The 10,517-nt window shown below is 54.7% G+C and overlaps 3 protein-coding genes across 5 annotated transcripts; 1 reads left to right on the top strand and 2 right to left on the bottom strand.

Moving 5' to 3' along the window:
* Nucleotides 1-859: 859 nt before the first annotated feature.
* SLC35A4 (solute carrier family 35 member A4) lies at nt 860-1,834 on the bottom strand (the record flags this gene model as incomplete). The annotated part of the gene is made up of 1 exon (XM_084252515.1): nt 860-1,834. The coding sequence occupies one exon, from the start codon at nt 1,832-1,834 to the stop codon at nt 860-862; it is 975 nt and encodes a 324-aa protein (XP_084108641.1).
* A 429-nt stretch (nt 1,835-2,263) lies between these two features.
* On the bottom strand, nt 2,264-4,151 carry LOC311183174 (SLC35A4 upstream microprotein; the record flags this gene model as incomplete). The annotated part of the gene is made up of 3 exons (XM_084252474.1): nt 2,264-2,461; nt 3,003-3,101; nt 4,137-4,151. The coding sequence occupies 3 exons, from the start codon at nt 4,149-4,151 to the stop codon at nt 2,264-2,266; spliced, it is 312 nt and encodes a 103-aa protein (XP_084108600.1).
* Nucleotides 4,152-4,738: 587 nt separating this feature from the next.
* APBB3 (amyloid beta precursor protein binding family B member 3) lies at nt 4,739-10,383 on the top strand (the record flags this gene model as incomplete). 3 transcript variants are annotated; one of them, XM_084252473.1, is made up of 12 exons in its annotated part: nt 4,739-4,787; nt 5,086-5,249; nt 5,336-5,412; nt 5,984-6,044; nt 6,248-6,394; nt 6,518-6,645; nt 7,079-7,193; nt 7,333-7,417; nt 7,654-7,737; nt 7,972-8,087; nt 8,215-8,406; nt 10,147-10,383. In XM_084252473.1, 12 exons carry the CDS (start codon nt 4,739-4,741, stop codon nt 10,381-10,383), a joined length of 1,455 nt encoding a protein of 484 aa, XP_084108599.1. The 3 variants fall into 3 exon arrangements, with proteins under 3 accessions (XP_084108599.1, XP_084108598.1, XP_084108597.1); XM_084252472.1 differs by having other exon boundaries at nt 7,058-7,193; XM_084252471.1 differs by having other exon boundaries at nt 6,476-6,645; nt 7,058-7,193.
* Between the last annotated feature and the right edge of the window lie 134 nt (nt 10,384-10,517).

The following is a 10,517-nucleotide window of genomic DNA, read 5'->3' as shown; positions in this document are numbered from 1 at the left end:
CCGCATTTCCCTTGTCTGGTCCCAGGCCACTCTGTGCAGAGCTCCTCTAGGCTGTTGGGAGATGGGATATACTGCCAGGCGGGTCAGGGCCCAGAGTGGGAAGGATGGCACCTCCTAGGAGCTGCAGAGGGGGCAATGAGCTTCCAGAGGGCCTTTGGGGTGAGCAGAGAGAGGTCAGGAGTGTAGGCTTAAGCCAGAGCCCAGGGGCAACATTCCCTGAGATGAGTCAAGCCCCAGCCTCTTTGGGTTTTCCAGAACAGAGGCTGGGTATGGCGAGCAGTACTGTGAAGGAGCAGGGCACTGTCTCCAGGTGCTGCTGGAGCGAAGGGAGCCTGGCTGCTGGGTGTATACTCTGGCATCTGGGCTTTTCTGTGTGACAGTGGGGGGTGAGAATCCCTTATGAGGGAGTCATGCACCACAGCTGGGCTAGAGCACCCAGAATCAGGCCTGGGGGCAGTGGGTCTGCTGGGGTGACCCCAGTTGGCAAGGAAAGTCAACTGTTGCTAACACCCCACTTGAAGTGACTGTATTCATGCAAGATGAGGCAGGTAGCCTCCTCCATCAGGGATGGGGTCATTTCTCAGGCTTAGGTATTAATGCTCCCTGAATTCCTTAGACTGCAAGAATGGGTGTTTTTTTGGGGGGCAGATTAAGAGCTTTCTTAGCCAATCCTACTTTTCAAGTCTCCCAGAACTACTCTTTCATCCACCCACCCCCAGAGACTAAACTGGCTGCTCTCACTTCCCCAGCTTTTCTCACAAGGCACTTGTCAGAGGGCTGCTGTGGGGAGGGCTGGGAAGTGGCTCCGATGGTGGTGCCCAGTCTTCAGTGTCAGGAGTCAGGGTGAGGTGCTCAGGGCCTAACGGCTGCCATAGTACAAACGTACTGCCAGGCCAATGAGCAGCGTGGCCAGGAAGAAGGCAGCTGTGAGCTGCAGCCGCAGCAGGGCCGCCGAGAGCACGGCGTTGACCACCAGTGAGCAGGACACAACAAAGAGGCGTGTGATGCTACTGCCGTGCTTCATGACGGCTGACATGAGCAGTCCATTCAGTGCCTGGCTCAGCACCACGAGCGCTGCCCATCCTGAGAAGCCCTCCAGGAGGCCTGGGCCAGGGCCGCCACCTGCGTGCAGACCGAGGTTCAGGAGCACACCGAAAGTGTAGAGGAAGAGGTTCTGAAGTGCCAAGGGCAGCCGCTGCCGCTTCATGAGCAGCTCTGTGTACACGGACGACAAGCCTGAGATGAGACAGTATAGGACGAGAAGCAGCAGTCCGAGCGGAGTGATGTGCAGGGGCATGGGGCTGGCAGCAGCTGCCGAAGGGGACCCAGGAAGGGCGTGCCCAGGGTCCTGGAGACCACCAGCAGCGTAGCAGGCTCCTGCAGCCATCAGCAGCAGCAGGGCTAAGCCCTGGCGTGCAGACAGCCGGTGCCGGAGACAGAGGCAGTAGAACAGGGCTGTGCTTCCGATCTTGAGATTGCTCAGCACCTGGTAGGTGCTGGGGTCCATGTACCGCTGAAGATAGATCACCAGGTTGTTGTTAGCCCCGTACAGGAGGGCTGAGAGTGCGAAGGGGGCAGCCTGGCGCCAGGGAAGGGCCCCTCGGGGCCATGTTTGCCAGCCTACCAGGAGGGAGAAGGCGCATAGCAGCAGCTTGGTCAGCTCAGTCAGCAGCACGGCTGACGAGGGCCGGAAGGGCACTCTGCCATCCACATGGCACAGTGCCAACAATGGGGCATGGGCACCATACATGGCAGTGGACAGGAGTAGCATCAGGGTCCAGCGGGCCTGCCTGGGACGGCCCAGGCCTGGCATACCCCCTTCCTCTATACTCATGCCCCTACCAGGCCCTGGGTTGCCTTTGTAGTTAGCAAGGGAACAGGCCACAGGGACTGTGACACGTTTGGAGAGAATCAAGTTATGGAGCCCACTCCCGGGAGGGAGTAGCCATGACACATCGCCAGAGAGAATACTGAGGTTCAGAATCAGCTGCAAACTCCACAGTCAGGGCCAGAAAGGAGCTAGTGGCCCTAGAAGCCAGTCTTAGGGCCAGTCCCATGGGGTTAGGGCGGGAAGGAGTTTAGGGTGCTGGCTGAGGAGCCACTGTCCACTCTCTGCAGGAAGGGAAGCAAAGATGAAGGTGGCAGGAAAGCTGGAGAGAGCAAACGGGTGACAGTCGAGGAAGCCAAATACGGCATCTGTGGTCGAAAGGCCTCCACCTGCAGGCCCCTTTTGCTCATCCTGCCTCCCCCATGGGATCCAGAGCTAGTTGGGCCCCTTGCGCAGTGACCGTAGATAGTCCCTCAAGGTCTTCTCCACATTGGGAACAGCATATGCCTGAGCTGCATAGATGCCAGTGCAGGTGCCCACAACAAAGCCCAATACTGCTGATGCCCTCAGTTTGGCCACCACATAGCCAGCCAGGAAGCCCTTGAGGAATGGGGAGGACAAGAGCGAGCCATCCTGTGGAGGAAAATGGAGGAGGACACTTAGCCAGGCTCCTCCCTTCTGTACTCAGGAACTACTCAAGCATCCTACCACTTGCACCTCCTCACTCTGGAAGTAGTCTGTAGCAGTATATCCAAAGATGGCTTCAAGGTTCTACAGGCAGAAAAAGAACCTAGAAGTCCTGATCACACAATCTCAGAACCTTGAGGTGCAAAGGCTCCAATCACAGAACCCTACCGCTACAGGACACAAGCTGTCGCTGTCATTTCCATACCTGCTTCTCCAGTCTTGCTTCCTAGCATGCTCCCATACTACTGCAGCCAAATGGAACTGCTGCCACTTTTTACATTCACCATGCTACCTCCCACCACAAGGGCTTTGCATATGCTGTTCCTGCTTTCCCTCTTCACCCAGTTTATCCCAATTTAAGATTCCAGTTCAAGTCACAGAGAACAGGCCCTCAATAGCCACTTGGTGAATAAATCTTTACCATCCATTCAAGAGCATATTGGGCAATAAAGTCTACGAGGGGGGTGGAAGAAAGATTCAGCTTTACCTGACCCACACCACTGCTGACTTCGTCTTCCACACGCCGCTGCAGGTGCTCCAGCTGGTTCTTAAGAAATGCTAGGTCCTTAAGCTTGGGCAGAGAATCCTATGACAAGGAAGAGGCTGACTCTAGCAGACTGACACACTCCTATCCCTTGCTCAAGTCTATCAGTGGCTGGTATGGGGTAGGGGGCAGGAGTGGTGTAAGTCTGAAAAACTTCTACCATTAAAAACCCTCTGAGATGACATTGAAAAGGAAGAAAACCAGTGAAATGTATAGAATTCACTGAGGGACTAGGGAGGGCATGACAGATGGGATCTACACTAGTGAACTAACAACATCCCTTACAACTATTTTAAATAGCAACTGTCTAGGAGGAGGCAGGAAGGAGAGCAATGGGAAATTCAATTAGGTGTATCAGGAGAGCAGTAATGAACAGAATATACACTACCTAAAAGTGCTGACTAGTCTTTCCAGTCTACTGTGTCTCCAGGCCCAAAACATAGACAGGGCAAGTTCTCCATAAATGTGTGGGTTGTGCACAACTTCTAGGCCAATAGTGAGTAATGTCATGAGGGAGTTCCCTGTACAATTTGGGAGCAATCTGATTTCTGCCTGGGCTTCTCCCACTTTCCCCAAGGCCATCCCGAGCTGAATGAATAACTGGATGCGCTAGGGCGTGGGCTTGGGGAAGGGGAAATGGCTGGCTGCAAGACTGTGGGCAAAAGAACAGTTTGCTTCCGTGTAGGAATGAAATTGCGTGTGCACGCAAAGGATTGAATGGTTTTGAATAGTCGTGTGGATTTGGAAACACAGTGTGTCCGAGAGGGAAATTTCAGGGGCCAGCGGATGGAGCAGAGTGAGAAGTGTGGCAGAGTTGAATGTGTCTGAGCAAGACTAACTGGGGACCGTGAAAGCTCCGGAAGGGGTCACCTGGGTGATCCCGGGCTTCGCTTGCCTCTCCTAGCGCACCGCCACCTCACTCCCAAAGGCCGAGACAGTCCCCCGGGCGAGAAGTCCGCCCCGAGAGGGAACCTGGGGCACCCCGACCCACCAGCTGCTCCACTGTCGCCTCTCCCCAGAATTAGAAAAGTGTGACCATCACATCTGACTGACTGCAGATCACCCTCACGCACTCACCTTGTCATCCGCCATCTTCCCCGCCGAACTTGTTGCGCAGGCGCAGCCCCGCCCCTCAATGCCGAGTGCCGCGGCCATCTTTACCGAGGGCGGAGGTACTTCCGGGGCATTTTTGGAAAGGGCGGAGGCGCTTTCCTGGCGACTGAGACTTCGCCCTCTCCCCCGCCGCGGGAACTCCCGCGTGACCCCTCGCGTCTGGTCCCGGGCAGCGTTCGCGCTTGCGCTCACGACCTAGACGCGATGACCTCACTTGTTTACTTGTGCACCCGGGGACGTTCCCCAGACCGGTTTCCGCAGTTGACGAGTTCACGGTGGCGCGGTGATGTCAGTGGCTGGGCTGGCGTCGGTGCGCCTCCCTCGTACTCACGCACGGAAACGCGCATCCACTGGGGAATCCAGACGCTTATTTACACGCGCCACCCATCGGTCCTTCCTCTCCAGCCTCCGGGGCCGGCCCCTGCCCCGCCCCGTTTTTGTGCGGCGCTTGCGGGCCCTCCAGACTCCGGCGCAGAGAGGCTGGGCTTATAGGCGCAGCAACTCCGGAGGTCGAGCTGGGCTGAGAGTCAAGGCCGGCGCAGGCCGGCGGGGACGCGGCCGGGGCTATGCTGGGCAAAGATTACATGCTAGCCATCATTCTGGTCAACTGCGATGGTGTGCACGGAGGGGCCCGATGGGTGGACTCGAACCTGAAGGGGGGGACGAGGGAGCGCCGAAGGCTGCCGGAAGGCTCAAAGACCGGGAGGGGGTTGGGGTACGTGTCAGGGTAAAGACCGGGGGACGAATAAAGCCTGATCTTTGCGCTGCAATATCTGAAATTGAAAGTCCGAATCCTCAGACGGGACCTCCAGTCCAAGGGTTGCCCCATAGGGGTGAAGAAAGATTATTCTGAACCCCTGAATATGTCCCCCCCTTTCCAATCCTGTCCCCCTCCCTTCCTTTGCTTCTGTAGATGACTTGTGGGGGGACCAGAATCTGGAGGGTGAGCCAGGCCTTCCCCCTGGCTGGAGGAAGATTCGGGATGCTGCAGGTACTTACTATTGGCACGTACCTAGCGGTAGTACCCAGTGGCAGCGCCCAACCTGGGAGCCAGGAGATGCAGAGGACCCAGGCACGGTAAGTGGAGGGTAAGGAGGGGACGGACCTGCGCCCTTATGTGGAGCTAGGCCTGCCGCTACACTGACCTAGCTCTCTCTTTACAGAGCACGGAGAGGATTTGGGGACTTCGGCCCCCCAAGGGGAGATCCTTCTCCAGTTTGGAGAGCTCACTGGATCGGAGGTAACATAGATAGGCTAGGCAAAATGAAAGACTTGTGGTTCCATTGCACCTAAAGTTAAAGCTGGTGTCAGTCTGTTTCCTAGCCCAGTTTCTGGAATCTGTCCCGTGTTTGGGGCTGTTTTGTTTTCTTGGCTCTGTCCCATGTTATTGACTTTCAGTATTTTGAATTTGTCCCTTGTTCCAAGCGCTATCTTTTGCTACATGTTGTTTTCCATATTCGTTGTCCTGATCTAGCAGGTTCTAGACTTTGATCACTGTCTTAGGCTCTGCCCATGGGGCTTCCTATCCTGTATTCTAGGCCTCTTGCCCTGATTTGGGGCTCTGGTTCACAGTTTGGACTCTGCTCCATATTTGCAGCTTTTATTCTACATTCTTTGTCCTGCCAAATGAGACACCAAACTCTATGATACCTTTGTTTAATATGTCCTGGACCCTGTTCTGCTCTGGTTTTATATTAGAAGTACTAAATTATGTGTCTTATCCCATATTTTTGTTCCAATCAAGTAGTCTGAGCTTCACCAGTGTCCCTTCTGTAGGAAGTGTTCCTCTTACCAGTTCTGCTCTGTTCTAGTAACTCTCTGTCCTGGTTTGGTGAGGAATCCTACATCCAGAGCATGGAGCCAGGGGCTAAGGTAGTCACATGAGCTTGAGGGTCAGCCCAAACCATGGGGGAGGGCCGCAAGGGGGAATGTCAGGGATGGGATTGGGCTGAGCAGAGGTGATCCGGGTGCATGGAGCAGGTACCAGAGGGTTTATATGTGTGGGATCTGTGATACCTTCCATCCTACTCCACCTCTACTCAGGACCCTCCTGACCTTTCCTTCAACCCCAACAGTGCTTTGCAGTCCGCTCTCTGGGATGGGTAGAGGTACCTGAAGAGGACCTGGTGCCAGGCAAGAGCAGTATTGCAGTGAATAACTGCATCCAGCAGCTGGCCCAGACCCGTACTCAGAGCCGGCCCCCAGAAGGTGCCTGGGGCGAGGTGAGCTGCTGGTCCTTTAAGGGGTTTAGCCTAGTGCCTGGTAGAGGTAGCTTTCATTGACTTGCTTCTCCCCAGTGGCAACCACAGTCATCTGAGCTCTGGACTGATCTCTGTCCTTGGCAGGGCCAGAACATGCTAATGATCTTGAAGAAGGATGCCATGAGCCTGGTGAATCCCCTGGACTACAGTCTGATCCACTGCCAGCCTCTGGTGCACATCCGTGTTTGGGGTGTGGGCAGCTCCAAGGGCCGGTGAGGAGCCCTATATTCCCCCCACGTTATAGTTGCTCCTCCCTCCCCCTTGCAGCCTGTGATTCCCACTGATGTTGTTCCCCTGTACTTGAACCCTTGGACACAGATCCTCTGACATGGATCCAAGCTCTGCCTCCCCTGCCTGGTCCAACACTGGTTGGGGAGGGTGGGCCCAGCTCAGCAGGGACGGATGGGGGAGAGCCTGACAGGCTGGGCTGATTCTCTCCTGTGCTCCCACATGCTTCTGGAACAGTGACAGGTGAGTAACGGCCAGGTGTCTTGAGCCCCAGCCCTGACCTCCCTGTTCTTCCCCTGCCATGTCCCTTGCCTGACTTTACAGCTTCCTGTAGGCACTACAGGCCCCTGCCATTCCCCAGTCGCTACCTCGGCCCCATCTCTGCCCCTGTCCCAGCCCCATCTCTGACCCTGCCAGGGACTTCGCTTTTGTGGCGGGTGACAAAGACAGCTGTATGCTCAAGTGCCATGTGTTTCGCTGTGACGTCCCTGCCAAGGCCATTGCCAGTGCCCTACATGGGCTCTGTGCTCAGGTAAGGGTCACGAGTGGTGCAGGGAATGTGGGTGAGGAGCTGGGCTTGAGAATTCCCAGGTGGTCGGGGCAGGTGGTATTGGCTCCCTCACCTCAAGGTCCCTCTCCCTGTGCCTCACACTGACTCATTTGTGTTCCAGATCTTGTCAGAGCGAGTGGGAGTGAGCGGTGGCTCCCCTTGCTGCTCCTCAGACCCCATCTCCCCTGAAGACCTGCCGCGGCAAGGTATGGGAGGGAAGGTGCTGCCCTGCTTTGGCCAGAGGTGGAGTGGGGGGTGGGGTCCTGGCTATTTAGTATTTCCCTGGAGATAGGGGGCTTCTGAGGTGCCCTGGTTCCCAGGATCTCAAACCCTAAATTGGAGGAGCGCCGTGGCCTTTCTCCTGCGCGCTCCAGCTCTCTCAGAGGGGTGGGGAAAGGTGTCAGTGAGAGAGTGCCCAGGCCACTCGATGTGTGTGTTTCAGTGGAGCTGCTGGACGCAGTGAGCCAGGCTGCGCAGAAGTACGAGGCACTGTACATGGGGACTCTGCCGGTCACTAAAGCCATGGGTGAGGACTGAACGGGCTGGAGGCCGTGGGCTGGGTAAGGTCATGAGGAGGTGGGACCTAGCTCCTTTTCTCAGCTCTCATGGCTCCGTATACCCCGGATGTACCACTCCTGCCAATTCAGGATTCTAAACCCTGCCCCAGTATTCTGTTCCTGTCTCCCTGAACCCCAAGTCATTGAGAAGGGCTCTTCTTTCTTCATGTCTGTGAGACACCATGTTGGGCATTTCCCTCCAGGTATGGATGTGCTGAACGAAGCTATTGGTACCCTCACCACCCGGGGGAGCCGGGATGCCTGGGTCCCTACCATGCTCAGTGTATCTGACTCTCTCATGACTGCACACCCCATTCAGGTATCAGAGGGTGAAGTGGGGGGCTGTGGAGGAGGCGGTGGGTATAATGAAGGGTCACTGCTGGCTTCTGGGAGGGTTCAGTGTGTCCAGCCTGTGGCCCTGTAGTGACTAGGCCTGGTGTGGGCAGGCAGAAGCTGGTGCAGAGGAGGAGCCACTGTGGCAGTGTCCTGTGCGCCTTGTGACCTTCATTGGTGTTGGCCGCGACCCACACACCTTTGGCCTCATTGCTGACCTGGGCCGTCAGAGCTTCCAGTGCGCTGCCTTCTGGTGCCAGCCCCATGCTGGGAGACTCTCTGAAGCTGTGCAGGCTGCTTGCATGGTGAGTTCGAGGTGGGGTGGGAGGGTGGGGTTGCCCATGTTTTCAGTATTGGGAACTGAGGCTCAGGATCAGTCTTTTCTCCAGAGATTACAAACCAGCAATCCCAGGGTTGGCTGTCATTCTATTTGGTCCTCCTGCTGTTTTTAGTAAGTTTTAGTTACCAGCATATAGAGGCTGGGACATTTCACACAGTATTGCTATTCTTGTTTTTCCAAAAATGCCCGAAGCTCTGACACTGGGTCTATACACAAATTTCCACACTCAACTGAAATCATGGATGTGCTATGCCCTGTAGAGTGGACACTGTTTTTCCTGCTCGTCTAATTTAGTTTATGTCCTTGTATCTGTAGGCATTTGGGTGTGGGATGCTTACACTCTGCTCTGTTGGTTCATTTTGCTCATTCCTTAATAAGTATCAGTGCTTTGGGGTTACCAGGCATGGTACTTGACTGGGGGAGTTCAGTGGAATAGAGGGCATAGCTCTCGTCCTTACAGAACACTGAGGTTAGAGAGAAGGTAGTTTAGAACGAAGGTACACCACAGGATGATGGAGACACACCCTTCTGGGGTTCAGAAAGGTTATCCCAGAGAGGTGATAGAAAAGCCAGAGTTGAAAGTACAAAGAGGAAGTAAGCCAGGTGAAGGGAGTGGGCTGGAAGGTGTGCCAAGTACAGGGAACCCCAGCAGAGAAGGTGAGAGATGTTAGTGGATTAGAGTATCTGGAAGAATGTAGTGTATCTGGAGTACAAGGCAGGAGTGGGTGGATAAGAGAAGGGGGCAGAAAGAATGGCAGAAATCAGGTCATGGAAGAACTTAGAGGTCACAGTGATGAACTTATTTTATTCCAACACTTCAAACCATTGAAGGGTTTTGGACAGGACAGTGAAGTCAAGTTTGTGGATCAGTAAGACCACTTAAACTACAGTATGGGCAAAAGATTTGGGAGACTTGAGAAGTACTAGGAAGATCCTTGGTTAATTGCATTGGGAGTTTGGGTTGTCCATTCTCCCTTTGACTAGGGAATCCACTATGCTTGAGACCAGTCCACCCCAGTGAGAGATGAGAGTCAGCACAGCAGTCGGTGAGGTTGGAGGCACAGGTTCTGCAGGCAGAGCCAGGTTTGAATCCCAATTCTGCCATTTTCTGGCTAGATGACTGAGCAAGTCATGTGTGCTCTCGCTCTCTTAATATTTAGTTAGTAGAAGAACTGGGGTACAGGCCAGAGGTGCAGGGTAGGGGGCGTGGGGGTTGATAGTGGTGAGAGGATTCACCAGAGACAGAGTGGGGACCAGAACAGGCTGATTTATTGAAATACATTGCTGAGGGGAGCAGCCAGCAAGATAGGAGAGGTCTGCTGTGCCATATGTGGGTTAGCTCCCTGGCTGGGGATCGAACTCGGGCGGCAGAGGTGATAGCGCTGAGACTAACCCTTAGGCTACCTCGGAGACCCCATGTGCTCTCTCTAGATCTCAGTTTCCTTATTTGCAAAATGGGGATAATGACACCTAATAAATAACCATGGATTAAGTTAGATTATACAAAACACTTAGCATAGTGTCTAGCCTTCCTTGAATGCACAGGAAATATCATGTTTTGTGTTTTTTTCCTACCTGGAAGTGCTGAAGGGGTTCCAATGTGGCTTCCTAACAGCCTCATATTAGACCGATGCCTTCCTGCAGAAACTTTCAGGGAATCCAGGAACAGAAAGGACCTGGAATCTTACATTCACCTTCTCCCTAGGTTCAATACCAGAAGTGTCTTGTGGCCTCTGCAACTCGAGGCAAGGCCTGGGGTGCTCAGGCTCGTGCCCGCCTGCGGCTCAAGCGGACCAGTTCTGTGGACTCTCCAGGAGGTCCCCTGCCTCTCCCTCTATTGAAAGGAGGAGTTGGGGGTTCAGGGGCAGCCCCTCGAAAGAGGAGTGTCTTCTCTTTTCTTGATGCCTTCCGGCTGAAACCCTCTTTGCTCCATATGCCCTAAATTGATCCAGGAGGACTGGGGAAAAGAGGCTCTGGCTCCATGCTCAACTCTACACTTTCACTCCCCAGGGGCCTGTAGCCTCTCCCCCCTTGGAGCCTTCTCTGCCTGCCCCCTCAGACCTTTGCCCACCCTCT

This window comes from Talpa europaea (genome assembly GCF_964194135.1).
Source record: "Talpa europaea genome assembly, chromosome: 13".
NCBI classification, from domain to species: domain Eukaryota; kingdom Metazoa; phylum Chordata; class Mammalia; order Eulipotyphla; family Talpidae; genus Talpa; species Talpa europaea.
Note: the sequence above shows the minus strand (reverse complement) of the source record. Positions and strands in the feature narration are given on the sequence as shown.